This window comes from Corylus avellana, chromosome 3 (genome assembly GCF_965113065.1).
Source record: "Corylus avellana chromosome 3, dhCorAvel1.hap1.2, whole genome shotgun sequence".
Lineage (NCBI taxonomy): Eukaryota > Viridiplantae > Streptophyta > Magnoliopsida > Fagales > Betulaceae > Corylus > Corylus avellana.
This window is the reverse complement of record NC_142492.1, coordinates 13,546,805-13,561,706: the sequence shown is the minus strand read 5'-3', so window position 1 is coordinate 13,561,706 and position 14,902 is coordinate 13,546,805. Positions and strand designations below refer to the sequence as shown.

Below are 14,902 nucleotides of genomic sequence, written 5' to 3'. Positions count from 1 at the left end.
TTGCTCCTATAATTGATTCAATAATTTTGATTTTGGTCCCAAACAAACATCATATGGCAAAAGTGTCTATTATTCTTTCCAGCAAGTTCTTTAAGTTATTAGGTTAATTTTGTTTAGATTAGAGAGAAAAAAAAAAAAAAGATTTATGTGTGAAAATGTTTAATTACATCGTGGTGAAGATTTATACACTTTTTTTTGTTGATAAAAATAAGAAACGAAATTATGCAAGCAACTATAAACAATGCCTCTTATGTGTAATTTGAGTGCTCTCTCAAATCCTCGTCAGTACTAAGATAGGGGAGGGATGAGCCTCTCACATGTATCCACATGAAACTTTCTTCCTCACTCTCCTTTGGTAAATTCTCTATTTTATTTATTTATTTATGGTTATGGAGCTATGATCTACCATTACTTTTCTCACCATGAGCCGTCCACCACCGTCGCCGACCCCCACTACACCATTTGCTGCTCATCTCTTCCTCGTGTGGGCTACATGCATCGTCACCTCTTTTGATCTCTAGTGGTAGATCTGTGCTTTCCTTGCCTTTGCTTCTCTTTGGCGGCTCTAATCCGGTCATCTACAATGATACCTTCCTTTCTATACTTACAAGCGGTAGCCCCGTAATATTGGGTTGGGCTACTCATATGCCCATTGCCAATTTTGGTTAATATGAGGGTATCCCATTTCCTGCCCCTTCACTTGTATTTTCTTTTCATGTTTTAATGTTGTCTCACTTCAAAAAGAATTTAACAAGATTATGCATAGTCTTCCTTTCCGGCTACCACTCATTTGAGACATTTCTTTATGTCTAGCCCAAAATGGGTCCCTTAATAATAAGTCTTGCAATTTCCCACTAATGGTACCTCTCATATTATGAGTGTTGGCAATAGTATTATAACTTTCACTATAAATTCGTTACAAATCAAATATTGGCAACGCTCATTAGACTGGCACGTGAGTTTATAATAAAAGTCATAGTATTTCAAGCATTTTTCAAAACTTATTAAAAAGCCATTAATTATAATATTGGTGCTATAAATGTACGGACAAATACAATTTATAAGGTATTAACTTTATTGTAGGTGGCCTGACCCAATGTCATTATAGTAATTGTGGTCGGGCACAGCGCACTATATAATCGTCAAAAGCCCATTTAAGAAGACTCACAAAAGCTCACCTTCTCAAGCACATGTACACTGCATGTGTATTTATATTTCAATTCATTTCAAATGTGTGCCTCTGTCACGTGCATCTGTGACACGTGCCTTTGCATATCATAACCACACTGGAACAAAACAAGGAACATTACCCAAACTCTGTCCGTCACCGTTACTGTAACGGACATTTTTAAAATTGATATTAAATAAATAATTTAATAATTAACATAAAAAAAAATAGAAAAAAAAAAAAAAAAAAAAAAACACCGAAATCGAAAACAAAAATCCGATATTTTTCATTCCCGCCGATACAAAATTTGCCGACTTTTGGCAATACGGGAATCGTGATTCATTCTACTCAGACCGAAAGAGGATCTGACCCGAATATATCGCCGATATCTTGGAAATAGTCATCCACGTGCAATCTCGAGAAACCGAATCCGAAATTCTCACACGAACTAAGAAACATATCTCCGCAGTAGTCTTCCCCGAAAACGCCGTTCCTGAGACTCGTCTCGTCGAATAGATCCGGTACCGAACTTGGGAAGTCGAATATGTCGTTGGGTATGAAAGAGTCGAGGGCCGAGTACTCCGAAAAGTCCGAAAAGTTCTCGGACACGCAGGACTCGTCTCGTGTGTCTCCGATTTCGGCGACTCCTCTGGTACTTTCCGGGCTCTTTGACTCGGCCTCTTCGTTGGAAAGCGAGGGACACCGAAGCACAGAGGTGGGAGAGCAGAGGTTGTGGTTGCTGTGAGACTCGTCGCCGGAGTTGTAGCCGGAGACGACTTTTGCCGGCGTCGGGGTGGCAAAGTTGGTGAGCGCGTCGGGACCACGCAGCTGAATGGCCGCGTTGTCGTAGACCATGGCAGCCTCTTCGGCCGTGTCGTATGTGCCCAACCAGAGCCGTACACGTCGCAGAGGGTCTCTGATCTCGGCCGCCCATTTGCCCCAGGGCCTTTGCCGGACTCCTCGGAACTTCCTCGCCGCCGGAGAAACCTTCATCGCCCGGCGACTCGCCGGAACTCGAGAACTACTCTTCTTCTTTCTCACAGTGCTCCTCCTGGAACCTTCATCATTTTCTCTGGGGCACGACTCGATGGTGATCTCGTTGACGAATTTCTTGACCCTCTGACGCGCAAAGCACGCCAGTTCTTCTTCGTCGCTGGACGAGTCGGTGGCATCACCGTCGGTCACTGATATCCGTACAACTCTGGGTTTCATGGCGTCTGGGAGGTTTTGATGAGCGGATTTGAGAAGCTTGGTAATGTTATGGTGCTCTGTGTATTTGACGGGAGGTATAAGATTAAGGGTGTGGTGGTTCATGTTTCAGAGGAATTAATTGGCTCAGAGCATTGAAAGGCAAGTGGGTGAGTGAGTGAGTGAGGGAGCGAGTGAGAGAGTGGGGTTGGAGTGAAATAGGGAAGGGAAAAAAAGTGGAGTTTGATATTCCTTTGAGAGAATAAAGAGAGGGGGAGGGTGTAAAAGAGAAGCTTAAAACGGAGAGAAATCAACCATTAATGGATTTTAATAGTCCTTCCAAAAGGGTTTTTATTAAAGGACGAGAAATTTCAACGAAAGTTGCACAAATAAAGGAGCCGAGAAAAAGAGTGTGAGCGTGACAGTGTGTGAGAAAGAGAAAAATGTGGGAACAGAGAGTCCCCCGGCCCCAAGCAGAGAGAGGAGTAGACAAGGGCAATGGGGGAGAGAGTCGGAGAGAGCAAGAAGAAAAGGGGAAATTTCTGGGAAAGTTTCAAAGCTAAAAAGGAAAAGAGAGGGCCAGTGACCAAGGCTTTTACTGGGAAAGGAAAGCGAATAAATGTTTCGAATCTGGGACACGTAAATGCCTTTCTCTCTCAACTGGTTAATCCGAACATGCACTTTGCTATTTCTGGAACCTTTCAAATGTTTCTCTTATGGACTATTATCTTCTTCTTCATCGGAGACTCAAAGTTTTAAGAAAACAGAGTACTCTGAGAAACAGAGAGAGAAAGAAGAGAGAGATAGAGAGAGAGCTATGAGAAATGTGAGAGAGAGAGAGAGAGAGAAGAAAGAGAGAGAGAGAATTAAGCACAGTTGCGGTGGACACCGAGAGCACCTGTTTTATAGGATCCCAAACAGCCGTAATCGGCAAACCCGGTTTTAGTATAGTGCCCATTCAATTCTTTTAATTTCTTTTTTCTTTTTCTTTTTAAATTTTATCATTCTAATTTTGAAATAAATCTGGAATATTTGAGTTATCTTTAGTCAATATGAAAAGTTCAATGCCGGTACATCAAAGGATTTTAGAATAAAAAAATATTACAACAAAAATTAAAGATATTTTCGAAATATTAAGATAACAAAAAACTCTAACAAAAATTTTAGAGAATCTTGTATCTCACTGTACATTTGTAAGGGAGATATTTTACAAGCCGCCGCATAACTAGACACGTGTGATCCGCCACGTGGCAGATGAAAGAAAGAGGAGATCCAACGACGGGTGAGTATGGAGATGATTTGTTCTGGGAATTAGGGAGTTGGTGGTGTGCAGGTGCTGACTCAGCAAAAGATTTGTTCTGGGAATTAGGGATTTTTTTTCTTTTTTCTTTTTTTTTTTTTTCTTTTTTTTTTTTTTGGGGAATTTGGGATTCATGTCACGTGAGATGAGAAAGACCCCCCTCCCCTTCCCCTTCCCCTTTCCTTTGACTGAAATTTTTAAAAAATTAAACTCGGGTGAAAAATGATATTAATGCCCATTGAATATGCCTGCTAACTCTTCACTAAACTTACCATATTGAAATTATTCGCTAGGGCGTTTTGGTCAATGAGTTGTAAAAGTCCGTACTTGGTAGTCTTTGTTTACCATTTAACCCAGTGAATTTTACAGCTAAGTGTAACGTGGGAGGCAACCTAGGACTTGGAGCCAATAATATTGAGTAGGCTGGGTGCATGAGGGGCTGGTTAACCATGCATGCTTGTTTTTACTCACTTATCCTCTGCCAACCACATCTTGGTGTTTTCATGGTAAATGTCCAAATTTTTGGTTGGCAAACAGAGACGTTGCTCAGGAACCAGCATTTATGTTTTATGTTTTAACTCGTCAACCCTCTCGAATCATCGCGACCATGGTGATTCAAGGCAGGCATACCTTTGTGAAAAATTGCTCACGTGATCCACATTTTTGTTTTCATTCATTGTTTTAAGTGAGAGTTATAATTTACCAGTCTGGTTTGGTGATTCGACATTACAAAATTTAAGATAAATTTTACAAAGTTATTCTGCATTTTTACGCGTTTTGAAATTATTTATCAAAACTCAAAAACTCTTAATTTAAATGTCTCCTGTCTATTAGGATTTTTCGTGAAATATTTTCAAAACTTTCAAAATATACTCATGTTTCTTTTTATAAAAAATTGCAAAGATTCAGGTTCATGTATTTTTGCAAATTCCGTTAAATCTTGACCAATGCCTAATCTTTGCAATTTTTATTTTTATTTTTATAAAAAAAAGGCATATTGGGAATTTTGAAATATTTGACAAAAAAAAAGTCATAGTGAGAGTTTTTGGACTTTAGGGATAGTTTATAAATGAATGAAAGTTTAAGAGTATTTTATAAAGTTTCTCCTAAAATTTATTTGAACATGTAAGTCTTATACGAGTTTTTTTCACAATATGTTAAGCAATTTAGCAAACAATAAATTGTTGATATAAAATTCATTTGTTTGACTAAGTGGTCGGACAATATAAAATTTATTTGAACAAATAACTCTTATACGAGTTCTTTCATAACATGTTAATTATTTAGACAGAAGTCCCAAAGGGGTAGCTTAATTAGCTGGGAATTACGCTTTATGAAGCGGAGGTCATTAGTTCGAATCTTCCCTCCCCCTCTTATGTGGACATAAAATATATATATAAAATAAAAATAAAAAATAAAAAATAAAAAATAGACAGAAGGGCAAGAATGACTGGAATTTACTCACACTTACCGTGGAGTAATGAGACATTTATGTGTCTTTTGGAGGTGACTAACACAAAGAAAATGACATTATGAAGTGTGCAGGTTGGGTGGGAATGTGAATATACAGCAATAATCCATATACTATTTACAGCTACCCTTCATTGAATATTCTGGACCATATATTACTCTGTAACAAGTAAAAAGTACAATACGTAGTTGTGTACAGTTAATAACCAGCATCATATTCCTTTAAATGATAATAAATAATAAGAATACTATTAAGGTATTACAATTTTTACAATAAATTCTTTTTTTTCTTTTTTACAGTAGACCATTAGAATGATAGTAAAAGTCCCAACGTTTTTCTCTCATACAACTTTTTAAAAACCGGTCATTGAATCTGTAAGATTCACATGGATGAAGATATTGAAGATATTGTGGATATTACAGATTCAATGTAGCCCATAGAGTGATTAATTTTTTACGGAGTTTGTCAATTTTTTTAACACCCGATACGTTATTTGTCAAAACTTTAAACTAAGAGACCAAAAATATATTTATTTCAACATGAAGATATAGGGCCATGCAATGAGGAAATAATTATGAAAATCTGTCACATTCTTGACAATTCATTGCCTCATATATATTACTGTTCATGCATCAAAATTCCCATCCATATATAATAAGTTAAGCTCGAAAACCAGGAAAATAAAAAAGAAAGAAAAACAAATAAAAAAGTGTCAACTTGGTGGAACAAACATAACAAAGTGACAAATCCAGCCTCCCCATTTTCCACATATATCCCTGCTGGACCCTGTCCCAGTTAAAGTATAACAGGTAAATGCCATATCATATACTCTGCAAATTGGAGGGTATATATTTATACTTTTTGCTATTCTTTACATGGAGATACTTACCCTCATTTTAAAGACACTTTCGGTGACTTCATAGATTTTTTTGTACACTTAAAAAAAAAAAAAAAAAAAATTTGAAATAAAATTACTAAGGAAAAAAAAAAAAACATAATGCTAAAAATTACATTTTTATCCCATAATATTAATTTATTAGTTTCAACTAATTCTTAAATTAATTATTGTTCTGGATTAATTTCTAGTCAGATGTTTGCCTATGGGAGCTCGGGAAGGTTAGGGGCCTTTTGAGGTCCGTAGCCCTTCTAGTGTCTTTTGGCTTTGCTTCAGTAACCACTTGCAGCCGTTATTTTAGAGAGGTCGGGGTAATTTTTGGCCCATTGCCTTTTTTTTTTTGTTGTATTTTTCGCATTGTAATTTTTGTTTCGAATATGTTGTTAAAGAGCTCAACCATTTGAATCCCAGTACCCTTTCTTAGTTTGTTTAGAAAGACAAAAAAAATAGCCATTACCACAACAACATTGTGAAATAGTTGTGGAATATAAGTATAATTTTTTCTTTTTTTTTTTAAAGGAAATATATATATATATATATATATATATATATATATATATATATAATATCAGTTGTAATGTCCTCTTAAATATTAAATTTACAAAATCAATATGAGTCAATATATCCTTAAAGTTTCTTGAGCTTTTGTTATATTTAGGCTTAAAATTCAAACATGATAGAAATTAAGAAAATTTGATTGGGTGGGGGACACATCACAACTATTCTAATCGTTTAGGTGGTTGATTATTTTATTTGTACATTTTAAATTACTCTACAATTTATCTAACAAATATTTATTTATAAATTAAAAAAAAAAAGAAAAAAAAAGCCAATTAATTATTATAATTTAACCGCAAAGACACTATAAGTGGGCCGAGATTCTAGTCAATGGCGTTGCATGGGCTGTTTGCTAAAGTGACTGGGCTGTCAATGCGATCCAGACATGTCTCGAACAGCGTGTCAAGCAACCAAGCCGTCCTCGTTTGTCTGTTTCCCTCAGTCTTTCGAAATATTTTAATGAAACTTGTGATTTTATAATGTCTCTTCAACTTGGCTTTTATCTCAAAAACGAAATCTTATATGTTTCTATTGTTTTTGTCTGGATCCCATAGTTGAGCCTCTACTGTAACATGCAAGGCATCTTTTGGTTTATTGGCAGGCTCGTATGAATTGGACTTTGGTGTCACTTGGTGATTGGTTGTTGGTCTCTCACTATCTCATTTTGCTTTCAATCTAACTAAAATTTTGCACTAGAGTGGAGGAATAGCAAATCAAACCACTTGTCCTAATCATTTGCCGCTTTGTTCTTTAACCAAATTTGGATTATTTCTTAACACTAAGCTCTTAGACACATATTTGTGTTATGTACTCCTTGTTCATAACTAGCAACATAGCTTAACTGTTAATAACTGGCGAAATGATTAGTGTATGGTTAACACGTCAACCATTAACTAATTAAGTTGACAAGTCATATTTTTTGTTTAGTCTTTTTTACCAATTATGGATTGTCATGTGAGTACCCAAAATAGCACTATTGTGATAAATTAGATAGTTGATGATTTAGTTAATTGTACAGTCAGCCTTAAACAACAGGCATCTGCAAGAGAGAGTAATAAAGGTCAGAAACTTATTGAGGGTCCCAACGGGAGTATCTCCGATGCTTGGGTTAGCAAGGGTGAGTGATGAATTGCTTAGAAAGAGTGAAAGCTAGAAGAAAGCGTAAAACAAATGTTAGTACGAATATATATATCTAGATAAGTTTGGTGCTTGCGAACGATGCGTGGCATTGGGGCCATTGGTCATTTGTTGATAGAGTGTGACTCCGGCCAATTGTGGCGTCAAATCCATGTCCCCTAGTAAGGTATGCCGTTGGCTAGGTGTGCTTACTAATTAGGTACAACCCTCATCGATTGTGGCGCTGAATTTTTTGCATGCTGTCAAACTGCTACCGTTATCAGGTATCATGCCAAATTGCATGCTCACTAGCAAATTAAAGAGGTTTTCTAAGACAAAATAGTGGAAAATAATCATATACACCACATCCTTAATTGTTATCTAAGCAACTGGAACGTTGGCTTTTACTGCTTGATTAGGGTCGTGATTTGCGCCCAATTTCCCTAGCCCAAACTGTGAGTCCTCAAGATTGCATTCTCAACCTAGGCCAGTCGGGTGGATATCCAGTATACCAAGCTTAATTGTTATAGAAGAATTAAATGGTATACCCATAACTACCCATAAAATTGATTTGAACAAATCCTATTATTTAGATTAAATTAATCGTGACCCAGCTGCAGAAATTGCATTACATTATACAACTAACACTTAGCTGTGGAAAAGTCCAAAAAAAAAAAAAAAAAAAAATCTTGGCCTTCTCAACAGGAGCATAACCTTCCAAACATGTAGAATCTGTCAACTTCAAAATAGCAATACATTTATAGATGCCATGATTGTTTATAATAATAGAGCTGCATCATTGTCCAAATATTTGTCATTACATTCATTTACTTAAACTCAACACTACTCTAGTCTGAGAATGAGTATTCTACAAGTATGTGTGTGGGTGTTCCAAAACATTTGTCCTAATATTAACAAACTTCAATAAAATTCCATGAATTTCAAAAAAAAAAAAAAAAATTGATTCTGAGGCGAAAACTTACAATTGAAAAAGTTGCCCACCAAGACCAACAAAATCTTGAGATTGGTAATATAGAGAGAGAGAAACAGTTGCTCAAAGGCTTAATAGAAGAGGGACATGTGGATTAGCAAAGACCAAAAAAAAAAAAAAAATGTAAAATTTTCCTGGGACTTTTCCCGGATTACAAGTCATATGAAACCACACAAGAAAATACAAAGAAACAAGTACATAGGATTCGACAAACCCTTGAGAGAAGTCGTTTGGCTTCTTAAACAACGGGATTTGTATGAATTTGTTAATTGAAGTTGTGTGGGGAGGTTAAGCATATATTAGAGATAGAAGTCAATAAGCAAATCATCCCCTCGATGCATTCTTTGAGCCACAAAAATGGAGAGGAACCCCATATATATATATATATATATACATATATGATTCACCGTATCCATATGCATGTTGTTATACAAGTCAATAAGCATGCACTGGGACCTAGAAACTCTTGGTTTTTGTGATTATTATTAGACAATCATAACGTTTATGAAACATAAGAAAGATTGAATCTCTTCTCTCTTCAATAAAAAAGCTTTAATAATAACAAGTACCATAGTGTGTGTGAGAGATAATTTTGTTTGCATAGTTAACATCTTACTCGAAGAATGGTGTCTTTTTCCCATCTTTTGTGGAACAATAGAAAGAACCTAGCCTTATGATCTTTAAAAAAAAAAAAGGTTGAAATAAAGTTTTCGAACTCTGTTGAAATATGTCCTTAAAGCATAAGGTGGGTATCGGTTCAGTAGAGCTATTTTCGGTCAGTTAAGCATGAGCTTTTTTAATTGGGTCAATGCTATTTTTAAAATTGGCCAAAATTTAGTTATTTTGAGAGCCCACATTATTTATTATTTTTTGTTTTTGTTTATGTGGCTAAAATAACTTATTGAACATAAGATGCAAACAATAAGAATATAAGATGCAAAAAACTTGCTAAATACTTTTAACACCGTAAAGTCCTTTTGTCAAAGCCTTATTCTGTGTCAAATTTGGCGGTTAAATTCAGTTTGGTTAACCGACAACAAAAATTTTATACCACTGACATTGGTATAAAAAACCGATTTTCAACTCACATAAGTTGGTTGACGGTTAATTTCGGTTGAATCGTAGTCGGTAGGCGGTCGATAATCGGTAAACGGTTAATTTGCCCACTCCTAAAGCATATGATGCATTTTTTATAAAGCATATAATTCTTATGTACGTGACAAATGACAATCATACACTCTAAAAATGTGTCAGTTTAATAGGCAGTTCTTTGAATTTAATTTGGAGGAAAACGTTATCATTTTCCTATAAACAAATCCGTTTCAAATTTTATCAAAATGATGAAGGTGTTGAACAACAATAACATACTAATAATGTAAATTATGTTGGAAAGATTAAGGGTACGTTTGGATTATGATTTCAAAAAGTGCAATTTTAAAATGTATGATTTAAAAATGTGATTTTTAAAAACACAATTAAACGTTTGGCAAAATCACGGTTTGAGCTTTAATATCACAATTTAACCTTTAAAATAATGCGTTTTAAAAAAAACACACCTTATTACCTGCGATTTGACAACGCATATTTTTTGAGATTTCAAATCGTTTTTTTTTTAAAAAAAAAAAATAATAATAATAATAAATAAATAAAAAAATGAGAGGAAATTCCAAACAATTCATTTTTTGTGAGTCAATCTAAAATCACACTTTTTATTTATCAAATCGCAATGCCAAATGCACCATAAGATCAACCATCTCTCATTCCATATAAAACATTAGCAGGGTTTTAGTATTGACCAAATAGCTGATTGTATCAAAGTCCTAATTACCACAAAAAGCATTATAAAGAAAAAACATAAAACAAAAGGCTGAATAAAAAGATCCTAGATACTTTATCAAAATGGCATATTTTGTGATTATGTAATCAGTATAGCCGTTCAATACCTACTAGTTATCTATTAATTAAAATACCAAGTAACTAATGCTTCTTACTGATTACATCATTACAAAATGATTATTAACAAAAGATAAAAATAAAAAAGTTGCACCAATTTAACTAAACAATTATGTAATGGTGCTTCCAGGTGATTATTTTGGCTATCAATCATCCTAAACTTTCTGCTGATTGGCCCATTGAGCCAATCATCTGTGACATCAAGCAACAACTCCTCTCTATCTCGAGCAGGTATGCAGCAAAGATTATTAGATATGTCAACTTTAGAGCACACATGTTCGCCAAATTAATAAGCCGTTTTTTACCGAGTGTTTGAAAGCATTCCTGTCAATGCCTTACCGGTCTTCGTCATCTAAATATCTGGCTGCAAAGATCCCTTTCTCCTCCTGTCCTTTCCATTTTATTGTTTAGAAAAAATAAAAATTAATTTTTTTTTAAAAAAAACACCTAGTACCGAAAAACAATCTTATGCAAACGATATATATACCTATGGATCATTTTAGTTATTGATATAGCACGCAGATTATGTAATCCCAAAGTCCAACTTTTTGCTGCTAAGTGCTATTAAGACCCACCACTATAAACTTAAATCACATTAAAAATGTTAGACAAAAGTCGCTAATTAAATAAAGGTACTAGGGCTGTAATCGAGCCGAACCGAGTCAAGTATTAGGATTTTAAGACTGACTCATTTACGAAAATGTTTATTCGAGCCGAGCTATGAAATGTGAGTTTAAAACTGGCTCGTTGGAAGCTCGAGCTCGTTGATAATGCTATTCGCGTTGAGCCGAGCTCAACTTGAGCTCAAGCTAGGCTATTAAATATTAAGTAACTAGATAATATGTTGGTTTATGAACTAACTAGATAGTATGTTAACTGATACACACACATTTGTCGCCTTTTCCTTATTCAATTTAAAAAAAAAAAAAAAAAAAAAAAAAACTAATACACTCACATATATATATATATATATATGAACGAGCTGACGAGTCAGGCAAACGACCCAATTGAGCTTTAATCGAGTTTTCTTGAGCGAGTCAAATATGCATCATTTACTAATCAAGCGAGATTTTACAGTAACAAGCAGGTTTCTACAACATTAAGTTAAATCGAGTGATTTGTCGAACATATTGATTTATTTAAAGCTATAAAGTACACATTCTTTATTTGTCTTTTTTATTGAAAGAATCTTCAAAAATGCACTTTTGGGATACCTCACACCCTATATGTATCTAAAGTAATAGCCTAATAGGTATGCTAAATTATCAGTAATTTTATATAACTTAAATTATTAGTTATTTTAAATTTTTATGTTAATAAAAAATTTAATTATTTAATTAAGATACTAAAAATAGTATAATCGCAAAAAAAAAAAAAAAAAATTGGGGGTGAAATGGTGAATGTCAAATTGTTAATAACCGAAACGGTGGGTTTTGTCTCGAAAGCCGCAGAAAATAAATGACTGGCAGGGACCGGGTGGGCCCCGTTGACTCCTCAGCCTGTGAACAGACCCGTAACAGTCGCCGTTCACGCTCCTCGAGCCCGATGACCGACACATATGCATCACCATGTGATGGTGACGTGTCCACCGTATGTGACGTTTAAAAGTCTGATATTTCGAAGGAGGAAACTGTTATTACCAATTTACCAAGGATACTTTTGGCATTTTCCAATGACTTTTTTCTTAAACAATTAAAAAGTATTTTATTTTTCTTGTTATCTATATATATACTATATTCAACGGAGCATAGTGGATGGCCATTGGCCTCTATCGAATTTAGGCCTCGTTTAATGACGATTTTGAAAATTAATAAATTATTTAAAATACAAATTACTTTTTTAAATGTGGACTCATAAAAAATAAAAAATAAAAAATAAATAAAAATTCTGACATTTCTATCGAATAAAAATGCATTTTTTAAATTAAAAAAAAAAAAACTAAAAAATACTTTTCAAAACTATTATCAAACATCAATTTTTTTTATTTTTTTATTTTTTTTTTGGATTAGATTATGTGTGCTCTATAATGATATTTTTATGTGCTTTCCTCGTAAATCACAGGTTGAAGCAATAGAATTATACGAAATGTTCATTTTTTGGAATAGGCAGAATATATGGAGCCCATAACAATTTTAAGTTGATTTCTATTATATTATATTATGTGCTGTTATATATTGATATTTTTATGTACTTTTATGATAAATCATAGATTGAATATACTTTTCATAAACGTTTGAAACTAAATGAACCAGTCCAAATAACTTTGACTATAGTTCCTCCCCCCTCAAAAAAAAAATCCCTCCAAACTTTCACTTGTTTTTAGGGTTAATTACCGAGTAGCAAAATGACTGAAAATCTCTGCTATAATTTTTTAGGGTTAATTACCTTTTTAGTACCTAGATTTTTACGTTTTTATTTTTTTTTAATTGGGTTTCAATTTGTATCACATATGGTATCTAATTAATAGAAAAATATCAGTTTAGTATCTTCGTTGCCATTCTATCAGCCAAACTAACAGACTGCAATGTGAGTGGTTTTAGCCACCCCTGCAGTTGAACCACCCCTATGGCCTCTAAGGTGGTGGTTCGGCCACCCTCAAGGCCTTTGGAGGTGGTTTCAACCACCTCCTTTTTAGGTAGCCACCACCAAGGGCCTTAAGAGTGGTTCAGCCACCTCCAGACGAGCCTCAAGAGGTGACCAAAACCATTCAATGGCAATCCGTTAGTTTGACTAATGAAATGGTGAGTCAGGTATCATCTGTAATACGAATTGAAATTCAGATAAAAAAAATAAAAACATAAGTACTAAAAAATAATTAACCTAATTTTTTATCCCCTTGATTTTGGGAAACGGACAAAAATTATTAATGCTTTGGTCGTGAAAAAGTGATTGTGAGCCCTCAAAATGTGGGTTTGGGTGGTGGGCAATGTTAAGAGACAAAAGCATGTTAGGAATATTTGTAACAAAGGTGTTTAATGGGTTAAGCTCATTATTTCTCCCAATTATTAATATCCTCCATTATTTTTCCCCCTCTTTTTAGAGCAGCATTTGTTGAAAAGCTGTAACCTTCTTTTAAAATCATACGTTTCTCCTCCATCATTAATTGTAGGCTATTTGTAGCAGTATCTATAATTTGTGGACTTACAAGTTGGCGTATTGGATTTTTCTTTCCCATTTTTGTTTACTAAGAAGGGAAAATGCTTGAAAAGTTAATAATAGTACTGCACTTTTTACTATAATTTATATATATGTTGCAATTCACATGCCTGCCACGTGACAGTACATTGATTAAAAAAAAAAACAAAAAAAAAATAGATAAATTTAATTATTTAGTAACTGATTTAATAAATGACATATATATTGTCATATGGATTTGTAAAGTACTTGAAGTGAAAGTTATAATATCCCTAGCAGCCGGACCGACTCAAGCCTAAGTCGCCTAAGGTCTAATTAATAATTGTACAATAAAAAATTTTTTCCAAAAAAAAAAAAACACATCTGTTTAAGACTCTAATATAGTAAAAAGTTAGTAAATAGTATCTAATTAAGGCCATCAATAGTTAAAAAAAAAAAAGTACTAATTGAATCTAGATGTCAATTAATTCTTGAAAAGTCCCACTTATTATTATTATTATTATTATTATTTTGAAAGTTCCATTTTCATATTTATGAAAGTCTCCAAAGTCCAACGTGCATAACTTTTTATCTAACGTCAACTTGAAAAAAATGATCAGAAGAATATGGAAAGTCTTTAAAGCGCAAAAATTTCCATTGTTTGCATTATGCAACTTGGAGAATTGTACGCTTAGAAAGTCTTCAACGTCCAACTTTTTTTCTTTTCTTTTTTTTTTTTGTCACATCATATTCAATAGACTTGACATCTATGCAGTGGTCTAAACTACCGCATATCTGCGGTACTATTTTTAGATGGTCCAAATTTTGCTAGGACATTTTCAACTCAAAAACTAACGGTGTTTACTAAACAGCAAGACCAAGCATGTTTTCCGTCTAAACAGAATTCAATTTTTGAAGTACAGCAAGAATGCCTTGAAGAAGAAGAAGAAGAAGAAGAAGAGTGGATCCTAATATGTTAGAATGACGTGAAACTCAGGCTTGACTTGCTATGTAACGAAAGAAAATAGACGGAAAACATGCTTGGTCTTGCTGTTTAGTAAACACCGTTAGTTTTTGAGTTAAAAATGTCCTAGCAAAATATGGACCGTCTAAAAAAAGTACCGCAGATATGCGGTAGTTTAGACTAC

General features: G+C 34.2%; 1 protein-coding gene across 1 annotated transcript; it reads right to left on the bottom strand.

Annotated features, from left to right (window-relative positions):
• Positions 1-1,499: 1,499 nt before the first annotated feature.
• On the bottom strand, positions 1,500-3,215 carry LOC132174965 (ethylene-responsive transcription factor CRF2). The gene has a single exon (XM_059586742.2). It carries the CDS (start codon positions 2,480-2,482, stop codon positions 1,517-1,519), a length of 966 nt encoding a protein of 321 aa, XP_059442725.1. The 5' UTR covers positions 2,483-3,215; the 3' UTR covers positions 1,500-1,516.
• Positions 3,216-14,902: the final 11,687 nt, after the last annotated feature.

Excerpts from the sequence above, each read along its gene's own strand:
- LOC132174965 (XM_059586742.2), bottom strand. The coding sequence starts at position 2,482 with ATGAACCACCACACCCTTAATCTTATACCTCCCGTCAAATACACAGAG.